General features: G+C 38.6%; 1 protein-coding gene across 1 annotated transcript in view; it reads right to left on the bottom strand.

Moving 5' to 3' along the window:
• LOC103800976 (solute carrier family 12 member 7-like) overlaps positions 1-18,905 on the bottom strand; it is a gene marked incomplete at its 5' end in the record, with an annotated part of 47,166 nt that extends 28,261 nt beyond the window's left edge. Inside the window, 8 exons of the mRNA XM_009073370.1 lie at positions 235-402; positions 2,491-2,702; positions 4,863-5,104; positions 7,209-7,339; positions 8,705-8,759; positions 9,501-9,647; positions 16,574-16,696; positions 18,811-18,905. Of these exons, the coding sequence (XP_009071618.1) occupies positions 235-402; positions 2,491-2,702; positions 4,863-5,104; positions 7,209-7,339; positions 8,705-8,759; positions 9,501-9,647; positions 16,574-16,696; positions 18,811-18,905 (1,173 nt within the window). The remainder of the gene's footprint in view (positions 1-234; positions 403-2,490; positions 2,703-4,862; positions 5,105-7,208; positions 7,340-8,704; positions 8,760-9,500; positions 9,648-16,573; positions 16,697-18,810) is intronic.
• Between the last annotated feature and the right edge of the window lie 352 nt (positions 18,906-19,257).

Raw genomic sequence — 19,257 nt, 5'->3', positions numbered from 1 at the left:
TTAGTAACATGAGGTTTTCGCTTTCTTTCCAGACATAGAAAATAGCACTTAAACTGATTCTTTGTTTAAGTCCTATAACCTCCTAAACCAGCCACCAGATATGTCTCCCTAACACCAGAAGGCTTTAGGTACATAACCTTGGATACACAGACTAGCAACATCACGTGTCACCAATAAACATTCACACAGAGCTCTAAGGATGCATCCTCACTCAAGAAAAGTAGTTGTATGTACCTGTCACAGATGGGAAATAAATCCCTACAAGCATTGTGAAGTAGGTCATGATGTCTGTAAAAACATAAGGGAGTCCAGCCATTTTTGTCTCTTCTGATCCAGCAACTGATGGCTGATCTTTTTTCTCGACTATTGATCCTTTATCTGTATAGGTACTCCAGAGATTATCTGCAAGGGAGGAGAAAAACAGAAGTCAGTGTCGTCTCTCTGTTTCAGGATATCAAGGAGTGAAAGTGCAATAATCTTATGACACCTTTTCTTACACAAAAATCATGATGTTTCCCCATATGATTAATACCAATTGTAACTCATACATTCTTACTGTGTGCCAGTAAAACTGCAGCAGTGTATGAGATGTGTCATACAAAATTTTCTCTTCCGTAACAGAAAAATTTAGTGATAGAATTAAATTCTAATATATTTGTGAAATGTCCACTTACACTGCACAGACACATGGATATATTATCAGGATGTACTGTGAAGAAATAAGGAAACTTATCTCCAGGTTCAGTCTTAGCACATATATTAAAAATTCTTGTTCTTGTATTTTGAGGAGCAGTACAAAAGAAGAAATGCTACTTAATGGTAACTTCTGTTCTTTAAGACCTGCTGTATAGAATAATCCTGGATAACAGTTTAGGATTCAGCTGCTCATGGTGAAAGATTTCCACATGGTGAAAAAGCAGAGTAACCAGACTCCAGAAGATCACTGATAAGCAGAATGTGGCTCAAATCCCCCAGCAAACTAAGGACGTTTGTTTGAAGATGACTGACAGGTCAACAAACCAGTAGCTTTTGAGAACTTACATTTTTGCAAACACTGTTGTACACATTGACAAGATTGAGAGAACAGCCAACACTGATTCTCATTTTAAAATATGAGAGAAGTTGTCCTGTTACATGTGAAGGGAAAAAAGTAGATACTCTCCCAACCTGTCCAGAAGGCAAATGATTTTGCAGCACAGAAATAAAAAATTCCCATGGACTGCCAGGATTATTAAAGAGCCGATTTTCAGCCATTCTGCACAACTTCAGGGAATTAAGTACAGTATTCTAAGCCTTCACAATAGCAAATAGTTACCTTGAGCACAATAGAAGATTGACTTTGAACCTCCATAACCCAAAGACTGGGGACTCATATAGAGATTTGTAATAGAAACCTTATAATTTATTGGTAAGGCTATATGGAAGTATGCATGATAAACGTAAGAGCCAACAAAACAAAGATTAAAACAAAGTATTAATTGCTACAGAATGCTATGTGTGTTAGCTCAATCAAATGAAGAGGAACAACAAACTGATGTAGAGGTAAGACCAAAGCCATACAAAGAGTTAAGGAAACAAAAGAATTACAAATTTCAGGAATTTTGGCAAAGATTTGAGAAGTGATATAAAATAAGATCTCCATATTAGCATCCACTCCCTGTGGAGCACAAGTAGTAGTCCAAAAATCAGTTTGGAATTGCAAGTCAAAAGCACACAAACACTCAATGAGGACTTAACAGCTTGTGTCCTTTATTCAGTATGACACAGGAGTGACAATGAAACTCCAATGCATACAGCTTAACTGTGGAAATGTGCACGCCAGCATGAGTGGATAAAATCAGCTTAGATATTTTGTTAAATAGAAATCACTTTCCCACTTTGTAACATGTCACAAAGCGCTTTCCTATCCTCACTTCCCCAAAAGTGGTAATCCAGGTAGACTTAAAAGTTAGGGTAAGAAAAAAGAATCTCGGCATTTGCCCCTCCTAGGACATGGTTTGCAGAGATTCCTCTAGCAACATTTAGGACAGACACTTCTAAGATCTGGTACAATGCATCAGACCAATATACCACCATGAGAAAGAACATGAAATCCTGAATGCACCAGCTGTAAATTGAAAACACGTTCTCCCTCAGGAGAGCATGAAATGTATTAATGAATGGCTTACTGAAATGTGTATCTGGCATACAAAGGAGCTAAACACTTTATAAAAAAGAGGTAGCAAAGTGCTTATCACAGGGGTGTTTTTTATCAAACAATGGCTTTTGAAGGAGTGTCACAAAACTCCAATGGCCTCCAAAGTAAAGCCCTTGATACTAATTTTTAAAACCAGATGAAAATTTTAGGAAGAAGCATGCTCAAGGTAGCAATCTTTCACACAGCTTACAGCTAAAGAAGTAGTGACAGGCTAGACCACTACATTACTGACCAGCTATCAGCCAAATTAATAATGTCCAAAAATTTTTAAATCACTGTGTTTTCCAACTTACCAGATAGAACTCCACTCATTATTCCTGGAATCCCTTGAATTTCTGTTACATTATTCAGACTAAAGTAGTCATCACACGTAGCATTAAGCAAAGAACTATCACAGAATAGGAGCCACAAAGGTGTAGTCTTTGTTTCATTATTACTTTCAGTAAATTTGGCACAGACCTCAAAGTTGCGTTTTGACAACGTACGGTTTCCAAGGAGACAGATACTATAAACAAAAAAATAAAATCAGTGATCCTTGGATATAGGGTTGTGCATTAAGCCATTTTTTGCCCATTAGACCTCTTCAGAAACCTGCTATTTAGACTAGTTATCTTAAGGCCTGTACTATAGCTAATGAAACAGCATACAGTTTCTACATCTAAAACTATCATCAACAGTTCTTAAAACATGGATCAAATACCTCTACTTTAAAGTACTAATAGTTATTTTGCCTTCTGATTTATTCTTTAGAAAATACAATCAAATTTAATCAGCTTGATCACTAAAGAACAGAATATTGAGGATCTGGAATACTTCTTTACTAAACTACACAAAGGATGTTTAGGAGATCTCTCTTCCAGGTTTGCTTCATAATGGAATGATGTGTATCTATGAAGACCAAAGAAGGAACATCAAATGAAACATGTGGGTTAGGCAGGTAAGTCAAAGATCACACAGTACACATCTAGTATTTCTGAAGGGGCTCAGTTAAGAAGCTGATAACTAACAGCAAAAATATACCACTTGGCATTAAAACAAGTATACAAAGTCAGGTATAATATTGCCCTAGTGCAATGTTCTATTTCTCAGTGCAATTAGGAGTAAATGCCTTAGGAAAAGTACAGGACCCCAGTACAGCTTCGAGGTATGGTATTACCTGAAAGTTGAGCAGACTTAACAGCAAGCTGTTGCTAAAGAGGATCATCATCTTGCCACTTGCCTTGTTCATTTTTCTTTTTTAATTGTCATTGATTTGGTGACCCTATAGCAGCAGGGTCAGTTGTCCCTGTCCACAGCACAGGGGCATTGGGACTAGATGATCTCTAAGGGCCATTCCGATCCCTTAAAACACTATGATACTACAATTCAACCACTGGAAACTTCTTTCAGGTTGATTCAGCTGGGAGTTCATCAGTTACACTATTCTGCCATCTATACAATGGCCAAACCTAAGGGAGGTTAGTGATACCAACATAACCAACCAGATAAGTGGAAGTTGTTTGGGTTTTTTATGACAGCTCTTTTATGATCAGCCTTACCATAATATAAAACCACACCTGAGTTTCTCATTTTGAGGCAGACTATAAATGTAAACAATGACATTTATTGGAAAATAACCTCTTTATATTTTTCCCCCCAGACAATAATATAGCACAGTAGCAGCCACATATAAGGTTCCCAGGAAGTTGGTAATAAGTCTTACCTATGCTACATATCCAGATAAACCCTCTTCTACCTATATAAATGACCAAAAGATTTAACTATTTCCCCAATGGAAGTTACAGTTTCTTACAAACTCAAGTTTTATTCAGAAATATGTCAATTTTTGATCACACTTGTCTTCTCAATAGAAGACTTACTATCACATTACAGAACAGTTCACAAATAGTGCTTTAATGCTCTATCCATAATACAATTACCAACTCTTCAAAGCACTATGGAATCTCTAACAGTCATACAGTAAAGGATAACTTCAGTCCTGCATGGCACTTCATAACAGGAGTTATCAGGCTATTCTGCTGAAGTTTTAAGCAGTATAATTTTGCTTTCTCTCCAAGCAGAAAAAGATGCACAAAAATGCAATTCACGTACTGATAATTGGACAAAAGCTGAAGGTGAGGGAAAGCAACATGTCACGTGTGACAACAATAAAATTTTACTGTATTAACAAAAAAGCCTTCACAAACACAAGTGAATTTAACACTGCAACATCTCGACTTTTAGTAGGGAGAAATGGAAGTTTCAAAAATTTCCTCATTACACAAAGTTTGAAAGTATGTTTCCTTCACAACTGTTGTTCATAGCTACAATGTTTTCTTGACATTTTTACTTTATTCTACAGGTTTTTAATTTAATTCTTTAAACAAAGCAGCAAAACCCACCTGTTCTGTTCTCAGGTTTGGATAGAAAACCAGCCAATAATTGTAAACACCAAACAACATTTTCTAGAGTATCATGTTTTATGAAAAATGAGAGAAAGATTCAGACATGTAACTCAGAATAACAAATGAGCACAACACTATCTAGGCTGCATAAACCTACCACTGAAGCCAATGTGCTTGTATTTTGAAGCTTAGGTTAAAATATGATATGATTACAGTAGCTATTCCTTCCCCACACATTTTTCTCTTAAATAACCCACACAGCTTAAAGATATTGCACTTACGGAAAGTCAGGAGGGTCAAAAGCAGTCTTAATAACTCCAGCATATATGGCAATGATGGAAAGAATCACACAGGCAAGGAAGACCAGTGCAAGTTTGTTGACATACTTTACTCCCACAAAAACTACTATGGCCATCAGAATGATAATACATGTTCCATAAACTCTCATGTTGTTCAGCATAGCCTCTGCTTCACCACTAACATCTTCTGCTTTAAATATAGCAGCACTTGGAGAAATGTAGGTCTGCAAGAGATATGGCAAACTATCATATGTATAATAACAAACATTTTATTACGAATAATTTACTTGAACTACAAAATCTAACCTTCTATATAAGTTATATGCTTTCACAATGAGTTCAACCAGATAAGATGGGCATTTATAAAGTGCAGAGGTGAAGGGGAGGTGAACATGAAGAAAAACAAGTTTTGAGAATAAGACACTGCTTTTCTTCCAGCTTCTTCTCTCCCCTTTAAGAGTTTCCACTCCTCAAATTCATGTGTCTGCCAGACAGGAAAAACCACAAAGGAATTTAGGGGGAAAGGAAGGAGCACATGACAAAAATTAAAAGAAAAAAAACAAACCCATAAACTAGCTCAAACCAGACATATATCCTTAATTCCATCAAATGAAACAAAATATGAAGCATCAAACAAAAGCATAATAAAAACTAAAGATGTATCATAGTCACTACACTGTGTTTCATAAAATTTTAATCTGAAGTTACCAACAGCACAATTTAAGAATCGTGTGACAATGCTTAGCCCTGTGCTAGTTTTAGCAATTTGAACTACTGCAATTTCAAACAAGATTCTCTTACAGATCTCAATTTCACATAATTTTTTTTCTGGGTTCTACCTGAACAGAAGTTGGAAGCATAGCTCATAGGACTTACATTGATAAATGCAAGTGAGGAGACAAATTGATCCATAGTTCTGAGACTTTTGTGTACTACAGTACACGATAACATCATCTTTATTTTTCCTTCTAGCACCTCTTAAAAAACCCAAACCTTTCTGCTTAGCTACTAGGGGAGTACTGGTGCTTGAGGCAATTCCAGTCCTTCAAAACAACGGCTAAACTGACTATCCTTAAATAATTTAACTCCTAAAGGCAGGAAGAAACTTTGAACAGGAGGCTATCCTGATATGTTCAGAAGCAAAATCCAAAAATAGATGCAGACAATTCTTAACTAGAATTTTCTTTAATTAAATTTAGTACATTAATATTTACTAGAATAGATTAAAATTGTCACATCACCATGGAAGAAAGATAAAGCAAACTGAAAAACTGATTACAGTTATTTTTATATATCATTAGAAAATCCTACATTGTGATGTTGCAGAAGTGTCAGGCTCTGTAGGGAGGTACTCCAGAAGATTTTTGCACTTTGTTGCCCTACTGTTTACAGCCCTTACTAGGAAACACCATAGGCAGATGTCCAATTTTTGTCCCTTCAAATAATCCATGTCCCAGTGGTGAAAAACACCCCATAATACTCATGCATTGTGGCCATGACAAGGGTCTGTTGTGAAGTCTCTGCCAGATATCTTGGGAAGAATTTTATTTTGAATTCTGTAGCTGAACCCCATACATGTTTATTAGCAACACATAAGCCCAGAATGACTCTTCAATAGGGAGAACAGTGCACCAAATGCAATCCACAATGTGACATGGTGCTCGTGGCTACTATAGATCAGAACAATGAAGGAAGGAGTAGTGAGTAAGGACCGTTGGTAAATTAAATTCAAAAAAGCCTAGATTTTATTACATGGGTCTTAGCAAGTAACAAACAGGAATTCTGTGCATATTTGCACAGTTTTTGATATGATGACCAGTAACTGTCTGGCCCCTTCTGGATAAAGAGTACGTGGGCCACTGGCACACTGGCAGTCTTCCACACCATCTTTACAGATATATGTTTGGAAAGCAGGAATTGGGAGAGATTCTCAATTCCTGCCTCATAAGAGATATGCCCTTCAAGTTCTTCAGAACTTTTCATCAAGCAGCAGCCAGTAGTAGAAGGTGAGAAGTTTCTATAAGTTACCCTAGGAAGGCTTGTCTGATCTTACATTTGGAAGGAGAGGAATTCTGTTTGGTTCCTCCTTTAAGTACAGTAAACTCACATCTAACAGCCTTTAATTTATTTTTGTATTACTGGTACGAATTTTTTTTAACTTTTTCAAATAGTCACCAATAGAGCAAGAATACATACCAACATACTGAAAATGTAGTATCAGAACATTAACAATCACCAAAGCAAAATATATTTTAGCCCAATTACATTTGTCAGCAATCTCCCAAAACAGCCCAAATACATTTAGTCTTAAGAACAACTAGTACCTACCAATAAAATTTCAATGGTACCCAGAATGTACATTGCTCCTGCAAAGGTTGTGCCCAAATAGAAACAAAGTCCAACGGCTCCACCAAACTCTGGCCCTAAAGATCTTGAAATCATGTAGTAAGAGCCTCCAGCTGTGAATTTAAAAATAATAAAAACACTCTTCAGGCCTTCAGATTAAGGACACCAATAGAGAACAAATATTTCAATCACAGAATGAATATAATCAAGATAACAACTGCAGGTGTCTCCACTGACAAGCTCATACCAAAACTGTAGTCAATGTCCATATCAACTAGGCAGTTTGTATGTACATTTCAAGGTTAATATCCTTATGTGCATTTTCTGGGGAATAAAGACCAAGGAAAAAAGAAGAAAAATTCCACAAGCTAAACAAAAGTAAATTTAAAAAGAATATACAGGTATAAATAGATGGAAATCAATCTTTAATTTCTAACCTCAAGCTGTTCCCCATCAAACAATAAATTTCCAAAATAATTGCTTTATGAGATAGGGATAAAAATAGAATTTTCTCACTGATATACATTCCTTTTATTTTATGTATATGAAATCATTACCACTTTCACTACAGGCATTTTTAATTCATTTACATTTAAAAGTATTAGGTAGGGATTGCTTTTTCTTTTCTAATCATACACTATTCACTTTGATTCTGAATATTTCAATTCTTCTCACATGTATTTCCCATACACGTGCATCATCTCTCCTTAAGGCATAAACACACAACCCATTTCTCTTTCAATAAGGCTCTAATTTTCAAGCCCTTCATCTCTGACTAGAATTTCCCCAACCCCCTCAAGGCATTTTCCTCTCTGGTTCCCTCTCCATCTACTCTTCAATTCATATTTGTTCCGATCACGACAACTGAGGAAGAAAGAGGAGACAGAGAAAGGAAGTGTTTCATTTTAAATAAACATATGTCATTGTCCAGAGTCTGAAGTGTTTTTCATAGAATCACTAAAGTTGGACAATTCAGTTATGAAGCCAGACAAATACATCTATTTATTCTGAAAATTTAAGGAGATGAGCAGAACCTAGAATGCTTATATAGAATATTTTTCTGTTGGGAGACTGGTTGCTATTCTTGCAGAAAACAAGATAATTAGCTGCAGTGTTTAGACAAAATTAAGGCAAGTTCAGAAGAGAACAAAGAAGCAGTAGCCTTATTTGTAAATTTGTTAAGAAAGTTGCTTTGCATTAAGACCAGTGTCCATTAATTCAAATTATAACACTTTATCTTTCCTAAAAACAGAATCAAATGATTGATGACAAAGATGTGCTGCAGTTTGTAATTCCCAGAAGGTCCAGTTAAAAGACTTGATCTCACATTAAAAAGTCTTTTATAAAATCAGTTAAAGGAAAATAAGCATTTGACAACAAAAGCATTACTTCTGATAATTGAGACTCTACTAAAATTATCCCCACTTTAAACTTTCACCATATGACCATTCATCACTTAAGATTAAATTCTTCATTACCTGGAACTACACCATTTGTTGCTATTGCACTCATTGAAATTGCAGTTAGCATAGTCTGTGGAAAGACAAAACAGAGGAAATTTAAAATACGAGAGTTTGGGTTTTTTTTAAAGATGGGTCAAGACAAAGTGATCAGATGAACCTAGAAAATGTCCTTTTATTTTTTTTCATAAGATGTTACAGTTACAATATCTTTGGTTAGGGACATCCATGTAAATTAAGTCCTAAATTTTTCAGTAGAAGATTCAGTTAATTCAGATGTTTGAGACAGCCTTTAATAAGAACTGGATGAATACAGACCACTGAATATACTTAAAACAGTATGTTCATTATTCCAATTAAGTAGCAGTGACAAACTGATCATATCATTGTTGTGACACCATCTACTAGTGGTCTCACATTCTAAAATATTACTTTATGGACCTAATGCTGTGGTTTGATTTGTAGTTTACATTTCAGTTTGTTCTGAAGTTGTGAAAAGCAGAACAGCTTAGATATCAAAGTCAGTCATGAAATACCTACTAAAAGCTGATTTAATAAAATTCATATACTACTTCAGACACAAGCTTACTCTGATCAACTCAAAAGAAATTCCATACAGGTTAGAATGACTCGTGACACTCACTGCTTAAATATATATATCCCATGTCTCTCAATTTAACCATATTGGTTAAACACCAGCGCAATTTTACCAGTATGTTATCTATCTCTGATACTCTTATATTAGAATGCATCAGTACTCTTGTAACAGAGGATTTGGCCAACAGTTACAAAAACAGAAAAATCATTAACTTACACAAGCACAACACATGAACACGATGATGAAAGACTCAAGAACTCCAGCTGTTCCTACAATCCATGTTAAACGTAGGAAAAGGATGACTCCCAAGATGTTTTGCAAACAGGGAAGATACACACCAATAAAAGTGCCCATTCGTGGAACCTGGAAATGAAGTGAGAACTTTGATTCCTTTGCACTAAAAAACTTAAGTCCAGAAGCACTTTATCCACAAACACTTCGCATTTGTGATAAGTGAAACTGAATGGTAAATTCAGAGCATCCAGCTTCCAAATATCCATAGGCTACTTATGCAGAAAAGATCCTGAAAAGACAGTCAGTTACCGTATCCACGTATGAACCCGCTGAATTTTGGAAAAGGATGAAATTAATAGCAGTTGCTAACGGGGACATGGAGATTGCAGGACAGATTTTGGTACCTATGCCTCAAGGGGGCGCGCGCACCCAAGAATTTGGAGAGGGAGGAATCAGGGTTTCCCGTAGTAAGGGGTAACAGGACCGCACCTGATCAATACAGTCCTTACAAATGGCAAATTCTTACAGAGTTGCACCAGTTAGCTAATAAGCATGGTTTGGGATCTCCGGCAGTGGCAAATATGTTACATTTTTTAGCCCTGGAAGAAATTACCCCTTTTGACGTGAAGCAAATCGCAAAACTGCTTTGCTCCCCTGTGCAGTACTTAATGTTCAAGAGTGCTTGCTGAAGAGCAATCCTTGCATAACCTCGAGGTGCCTCAGGACGACCCAAGCTTTGGGGCAGGAACACCTCAGCTTTTAGGGATACATCCAGTAGACAACCCACAATTGCAAGTGTGATTACACCCTTCAGTATTGGCACAGGCGAGAGAGATTGGGCTGCAGGTTCTGCTAGAAATGGCCAACATGTCAGTGCCAACCCAAAGGTATTCTACAATAAAACAAGGTCCTCAAGAACCATACCTGACTTTTATTGAAAGGTTAACAGGTGCAAGGGAAAAACAAATTGCAAACTGTGACACAAAAAATCAGTTACTTTTGCAATTAGCACAGGACAATGCAAATGATGATTGCAGGAAAATTATTAATTTCCTGCCAAGCAATAATTCATCTTTGGAAGAGATGATAGATGCTTATGCAAAAGTTGGAACTACTTTTTACCAAATGACCATGCTGGATGACTCATTTACTAACACAGTAAAATTGTCTCTCTGTTGTCACATCTGTGGACAACTGGGACATGTTCAAGCTAATTATCATCTAAGATTCAATCCTTGAAAACAAAAACCAGTTCCTGAAACTGTGACCTGTCATCAATGTGGGAAGCCTGGTCATTTTGCTAAACATTGTAGAACTAAAATACATATCAAGAATCAGCATTTCATGGAGCAGGGAAACTGGAGAAGGAGCATGAATGGGAAGCGCGCACAGACACAAGTACCTTCTCGTCCTCTGATACAGGCTTATGCAGCCAGCTCACTGGAAAAACCAGAGGACCTGCTGGCATGGACGTTTCCACCACCGACACAGTAACACTCGTTTCCTTAGGGGTGCATAAGGTTCCTTTGGGTGCTAATGTCCCCATAGGGCAAGGGCTTAGTGCATCACTGTTAGGAAGATCTAGTACAACATTGCAAGGAATCTTTGTCCACCCTGGTGTTACAGATTCAGACTATACTGGACAGATACATGCCATGGTATCAACACCCACTCCACCTGTAACTGTACTGGCAAAAACTCATTCAACTAATTCCTTTTAAGTCCTGTGTTTCAAAAACAGATTCTAAGTTACAGGGAGATCAAGGTTTTGGCTCCATAGAAAAACCAGATGTATTTTGGACTCATATTGTATCCAATCGTAGACCACAAATGGTCTGTACTATCACAATGACAGGTGCAAGTCCATCTCAAATTAAATTAACCTCAGGGGTATGATTGATCCTGGAGCAGACATTACCATCATCTCGGCTAATGCATGGCCCTCTACGTGGCCTACCACCACTGTAGGATCTGCTATTTCAGGCCTTGGAGGTGCCACATGGAGTTATCTAAGTAGCAAACCTGTTTTGATTAAATATCCAGAGGGACAAACTGCCACCGCTCATCCCTATGTCACTGCTGCACCACTTAATTTGTGGGGATGGGATGTTCTGTCAGCCCAGGGGGTGTGTTGGGACAGATTTTTAATAGGGGCCACTGTGCAGAAGAGCATAAAGCATCCCACATTGGCTTTAGAGTGGCTCACTGAGCAACCTGTGGGGGTTGATCAGTGGCCTCTGGAAAATGAGAAATAAAGTGCCCTTAAAGAGCTGGTACAGAAACAGTTAGATCAAGGTCATATTGAACCTTCTACCAGTCTGTGGAATACTCCTGTGTTTGTAATCAAAAAGAAATCAGGTAAATGGAGACTGCTTCATGATTTAAGGAAAATTAACACAATAATGGAAAGTATGGGTGTTTTACAGCCTGGAATGCCATACCCAACTATGACTCATGCTGAATGGGATATTTTGATTGTCAGTTTGAAAGATGGTTTTTTGACCATCCCACTGCATCCTCATGATACCCCAAAGTTTGCATTTGAAGTGCCATCTATTAATAATGCAGAACCTATCAAACGGTATCAATGGAAGGCACTCCTGCAAGGTATGAAAAATAGTCCCACTATTTGTCAGTGGTATGTGGCACAAAAGATAAAGTTTTCAAAAGAAATCCAAACTTTGAACAAGGCACAGAAGCTTTTGGGTATCACAAATTGAGTACAGCCTTACTCAGGCCTAACAACTGCTCAGTTATCTCCTTTATTTCAAATTTTGAAAGGTGATCCTGACCTGAAATCATCTCGTAAATTAACTCCAGAAGCCAGGCAGGCCCTTGAAATTGTAGAATGGGCTGTTGCTAATTGTCAAGTTCGTCGCATAAACCTTTATGCTGACTTTATTGTATTTATTGTCATTCTTGAATGCCAAGCTACTGGCATTATAGAACAATGGGATAAGCACTGGTGTGACCCACTTCATGTTTTAGAATGGGTTTTCTTACCCCATCAGCCAAAAAAAATAGCTCCTACAATGTTTGAACTTGTTGCACAGTTGATCATTAAGAGCTGACAAAGGTGCTTGCAAATGACTGCAAGAGACCCTGCTACAATTATAATACCAATTCAACAAGAATACTTGGAATGGTGCCTTGCTAACAATGTTGCATTACAGAGTGCCTCACAGAATTTCACAGGACAGATTTCTGATAGTTTGCCACGCCACAAGTTATTACAACTCAGTACACCTACAGTGTCATCACTGAGGCCGCGCAGTAGCCGTGTGCCGCTCCAAGGTCTCACTGTTTTTACTGATGTATCTGGCAAGACAGGTAAAGCTACCGTAACTTGGAAAGAGGGTGTGGACTGGCAGACCCCGGAAGGACACGAAACCAGTTCCCTTCGACTGGTCAAATTGTGTGCTGTAATTATGGCTTTTCAGCACTTTCCTCATGTGCCATTAAATGTGGTTACTGATTCTGCCTGTGTTGCTGATACTGCAGACCGACTGGACTGTTCTCTGTTAAAAGAAGTTGACAATGCTCAACTATTTTGCCTGTTAAAAACCTTGTGGCATGAAATTCAAAATAGAACTTGTTCTTATTATGTTTTACATGTAAGGAGTCATACACGTCTACCAGGATTTATAACGGAAGGAAATGTCAGAGCAGACAAGTTAGCCAACCCCGCTTGGATGACTCTGCTGCCTGACAAAATAGCACAAGCTATGGCATCACATGGATTTTTTCACCAACGTGTTCATGCTTTGCAGAAACAATTCTCCTTGACCTCCACAGAAGCACACAACATTGTTAACACCTGTGCTGATTGCCAAGGCCATGTTATGCCACCTCAAATGGGTGTAAACCCTCAGGGTTTGCAAGCTTTGCAGCTTTGGCAGACAAGGGTCACACATGTTGCTGAATTTGGTCGTTATAAATATGTACATGTATCTATTGACACCTTTTCTTCAGCTATATGGGCCTCGGCTCACACTGGTGAGAAAAGTCATGATGTTATTGCTCACTGACGTTTGGCTTTTACTGTTGTAGGTATTCCACACACAGTGAAATCAGACAATGGCCCTGCTTAAGCATCACAGAAGACAACAGCAGTTTTTGCAGCTCTGGGGTGTCATAAAAGCAACATAATGTTAAGGGACCTGCACAGGAGATTCAGTTTCTAGGAATAAAATGGCAAGATGGACGTTGTCAGATTCCAATGAATGTGGCCAACAAAATAGCAGCTATGTCCCCACCAACCAGCAAGAAGGAAACACAAGCTTTCCTAGGTGCTGTGGGATTCTGGAGGATGCATATCCCAGATTACAGCCAGATTACAAACCCTCTCTACCAAGTGACCTGGAAGAAGAACAATTTTAAGTGGGGTCCTGAACAACAACAAGTTTCTGAGCAGATTAAACAGGAGACTGTTCATGCAGTAGCACTTGCACCAGTCTGGACAGGGTAAGATATGAAAAATGTGCTTTACATTGCAGCCGGGGAGAATGGTCCTGCCTGGAGTCTTTGGCAGAAAACACCAGGGGAGACATGAGGATGACCCCTGAGATTCTGGAGTCAAGCATACAAAGGATCCAAGGCCTGCTACACCCCCACAAAAAAGGAGATACTGGCAGCTTATGAAAGGGTTCAAGCTGCTTCAGAAGTGGCTGGCACTGAAGCACAGCTCCTCCTGGTACATCATGCCACTGATGATACGTGGAGTAAGTGGATTGCTCTGATCACATAACAAGCTCAAATAGGAAACCCCAATCACCCAGGGATCTTGAAAGTCATCACGAACTGGCCTAAAGGTGAAAAATGTTTGTCAATCATCAGAGGAGGAGAAGGTGACACGTGCCGAGGAAGCTCCATCGTACAATCAACTGCCAGAAAAATGAATAGCGATATGGTCTCTTTACTGACAGTTCCTGCCATATTGTAGGGATACATCAAAAATGGAAAGCTGCTGTATGGAGTCCTGCACAGCAAACTGCAGAAGCTATTGAGGGGTAAGGTGGATCAAGTCAAGTTGCAGAGCTGAAAGCTGTCCAGATGGCTTTAGACATCGCTGAACCAGGGAAGTGGCCACTGCTTTACCTCTACACTGACTCACGGATGGTAGCAAATGCTGTGTGGGGGTGGCTAGAACGATGGAGTAAGACCATCTGGTAGTTCAGAGGTAAACCCTCCTGGGCTGCTGAATTGTGGCATGACATCACTGCCCTGGTAGAGAAGCTGGTTGTAAAAGTATGTCATGTAGATGCCCATGTACCCAAAAGTCAGGCTACTGAAGAACATCACAACAATGGACAGGTGGATCAGGCTGCGAAAATTAAAGTGCCTCTGGTGAATCTGGACTGGCAGCATAAGCGTGAACTATTTCTGGCTCAGTGAGTCCATGACACCTCAAGTCATCGGGGAAGAGATGTAACAAAGATTGCCTTGTGACTGAGGGGCGCACTTAACCATGGCAGTATTTCCCAGGTTATTCATAACCGTGAAACATGTGCAGCAATCAAACAGGCCAAGCGAGTAAAGCCTCTGTGGTACGGTGGACAACGGCTGAAACATAAATACAGGGAGCCCTGACAGATTGATGTAATCACACTCCCACAAACCCACCAAGGCAAGTGTTACATGCTTACCATGGTAGAAGCAACCACTGGATGGCTGGAGACAGATCCTGTGCCTCATGCCACTGCCCAGAACACTATCTGGGGCCTAGAAAAGCAAGTCTTGTGGTGACATGGCACCCCAGACAGAATTGAGTCAGACAATGGGACTCATCTCTGAAACAGCCTCACAGACACCAGGGCCAGAGACCATGGTATTATATGGGTGTATCACATTCCCCATCACACACCAGCCTCTGGGAAGACTGAACAGTACAATGGACTGTTGAAAAACACATTGAAAGCAATGAGTGGTGGAACCTCCAAGCATTAGGGATCTTCATCTATGGAAGGCCACTTGGTCAGTTAACACTAGAGGTTCTACCAATCAAGCTGGCCTCACCCAACCAAAACCTCCACATACTGTAGGAGGATATAAAGTCCCTGCAGTGCATATAAAGACTATGTTAGGTAAGACAGTTTGGATTAGTCCTGCCTCAAGCAAAGGCAAACCCATTCATGGGATTATTTTTGCTCAACGACTTGGGTGCACTTGGTGGGTAACGCAGAAGGATGGGGAGGCACATTGTGTACCTCAAGGGGATTTAATTTTTGGGTGAAATCAGTAATGTTAAATTGTATGATAATGGTTGCTGAACGACACTGCCACTGTGTTGTAACTACCACGGGCAATGAGTATGGACTGCTCCAGATACACCAGACATGAGCTCCTGATGCAGCTTCCAACCACCTCACAGCACTCAAGCCCTCTTGCTCTGGAAGGCATTCAGGACAGACAGAACCCAGTCATGGACTGAATGAACTCAACAGACACCTTGAAGGGACAGTCATAGACTAAGGCAATGACACTCGTGCTTGTATGTATATGTGTATATATATTTTTATATATATATTTGGAAGGTGTTAGACCTAGGTATGACACAGATGGTATAGAATAAGGGGTGGAAAATGTCCTGGTTCTAGCCAGGACAGGGTTAACTCTTGCAGCAGCCAGAAGGGACAGCTGGGACCCTGGGACTATTCTATACCACCCCACATAGTGCACCGGGGACGGACGGCGGCATTGTTTGAGCCCCACGCGCAAGGGTGCGGTCAGGCAGCATCAGGTCCTATGGTGAGCAATCACATGCAAGTCCTTCTGTTACTGTTCATGTTCTTCTTTCACTGCTGTTCCTAGTAAATTGCTCTTATCTCAACCCAGGATCTTCACCTTTTGTGCCCCAACTCTTCATTATCCCTCTGTGCAGGGAAGGGGTGAGGAGTGAGCAAGCACCTTGTGATCCAGGTGTTTTCAGTGGGAAACACTAAATCAGGGAATACTATTCCCAAGCCACGACAGCCATCCACATTCTCTTTTCAGGTTGAAAAATGCACCTCTTTGTGGCTAGCTTTGCCTCAGTAAGTTATTAGAAGTTTAAATACCTTGACTTCCTTTCGCTTGCTGTCTTCATCTGCTTCATGTTCCACCACACCTTGAGTCAGATTAGTGTAGTTTGCTAGTTTATTCAGAAGAGATGACACCATGGGATTACTATCCATTTCTTCCTGTTGGATTTTTAAGAATATTGCATTCATTAAACACGTTTTTTTAAAGGCACAATTTTATGATAGTATTTCAAACACTTAAATCAACAGCTCAGCCCTGATTCACCCAAATGAAAAAATTAGCATTAAAAAATACCAGTCAGCTTTCAACTAACAAGAGTTCTATTCTTTCTAGACATTTAAGACCACACAGCTATGCTGCAACATTTCTTTCACTGTATTACACTATCTTACAATATGCAGCTTGAATATAAGGAAAACCTAGAGAAAGACCACTGTTAATTGAAGAAAATCTTAGTTTTTAGGGAATTGTACTGGTAGGGTCAAGTCATAAGGGTGCATTTCCAGCATTCTGCTTGTGTCTAGAGAGTTACTTCAAACGATTCTCTCAAGCACCAAGATACTTAAAGGATCTCTTTGAAGTCTACCACTGCAGGCTTACATATTTTATCTTAAACCATGCATACTACTTCCAAAGTGTTAATTCATTGAAAATACAGGCACATATGCATCTCACATGTAATTGCACATGTGATACTACTTGACACAAGAGTCAGTCCATCTGTCTTTAGCCAAGTATCTGCTATGAAACAAAAACATGCTAAAACAAATAATAAAATCCAGAAGAAGCACATACAATAAAATGATTACAAGAAAAAAGGAACCAGATAATTCAATCAAATACATAAAAATCAAATACTGAAAAGAAAACAGGAGATTAGTATCTCAATCAGAAAGACAAGAATCAAAGTACCTCTGCCTGAGACATTAGATAATGATAATCATGGTAGTAATAGTAAAACTTCTTCCTAGAAGTTCATAAAAAAATTCAAACAGCTGAGAAGAACAAGATTGTAGGAAGCTTACTATGAAACATATATCAAAAATGATTCATCACTACAACAGCAATGGTGATGAAGTCACTAGAAGGTTTTCAAGGTGACACTAACAGACAGCATGGTTTATAATCTGAGATATGTCAAAGGCATAACTATACCAGCAGCTGAGGATTCAATGTAAGCCACTATTCAAAATAACTGAGATTTTAGACAAAAAGCAGCTATGGCCAATTTATCATCACTGAGGAATACAACAGCTGATTTGAACCACAGAAAGTTTTGGACATTACTTTATGGAATACAGCTTGGAGAGAAATTCAGTGACAAAACTCTACTATTATGGTTCTTGTCAAAAAAAAAAGGTACGACATTGCATAGATGACAAAAAGACAATTAATGACCAACAGTACTTTGATCCTTAGCACAACTGTCTTTAAGACTCAATGAAAAACAGCAAATATACATTGTTAGGGTCATGCACAAAGAATGAACTGAAAGACCATGTCCTCTGTGCAAAGCTATTTGAAAGGAAAAAGAGATGAGCATACGAGAACAAGAAGAAAATATTAAGAACACAACATCAAGATGGCTAAGCAAACAATGTCGGAAGGACCTCGTTTACTGTTAACAGCAAGCACCAAAGCAAGACCAGCTGATACAGCTACAGCAGAACAGTTTACGTCAAAGTTTAGTAAAAGTACGATTTCATTGCAAACGTGGCCCTTAAATGTACCATATCAATATGCTTTGTATACTCTGTAAACAATTGCAATCATTCTGTTAATTCAAAAAAGTATGAAACTTCCATTATAAAGTGGATGTTTATACTACAAATTGCTATGGTATGCTCTACACTGTAATTTGACAATACAACTAAGTCATGGCTTGTAAGTTTCTTTTATAGCTTGCTGCTTTAATAGAAGTCTATTTCCTCTGTTGAACAAAGTAATATGCTAATCCATTTCAACTGAATACTGCTTTGTTAAAAGCTGTAATTTAACCTTCAGCAGTTCAAATAGCAATTTTTATATCCCAGCCCCAAAAATTTAAATGCAAGATGACTTATTTCATATCTTCACATCAATGCACACCAAAATTTACTGTTCTTGCCTACATATCATTCAAATCCACTGAAACTGGAAGTTAGCAGGACCCAAACTACGAAGAAGTTAATAAAATTCATTTATCCCCCCACTAAATTTCAAGACAGAAAGAAAACAGATGATTGTGTATGTTGATTAAACGTGAAATATGTTTTTAGGGTATTTAACTTACCTCGAAGAGAGCCATATTCTTTCCTTCATACATGTTTCCTGTGTCCAACTCTGCACTGTTAATAAATGGGCTACTTTCCCTGGCAATCCCATCTCCTGGTAGAAAAGTATGACAGTTAGAAGCAAAAGAAAAAAAAAAAAAAAGGACATGGTATACCATAAAAGAAATAGTCAGAAGATGCTGGGTTTAAAACTGGTCTAAAGAACACTGGAGCTGGCTGCCAAACACCATTTTCATCTCAAACATGTGGACATAACATCCACATTTAAGGAAGTTTATTTTAACTGTCTAATCTTTGCATAGTGTTCCATCCTTTAACTATTACTTATTATTCTTTAACATATATACCAATTTCTCCCTTGCCCCATCTTTATAGTTTACCTAAAAATACTTGATAATAGCACTTCACATAAACCCACCTTTTCATTACTTTACTGACTGCCTCCA

The sequence above is a fragment of the Acanthisitta chloris genome, unplaced genomic scaffold (genome assembly GCF_000695815.1).
Source record: "Acanthisitta chloris isolate BGI_N310 unplaced genomic scaffold, ASM69581v1 scaffold1634, whole genome shotgun sequence".
In the NCBI taxonomy this organism is placed as follows: Eukaryota; Metazoa; Chordata; class Aves; order Passeriformes; family Acanthisittidae; genus Acanthisitta; species Acanthisitta chloris.
This window is presented reverse-complemented; position numbering and strand designations above follow the sequence as displayed.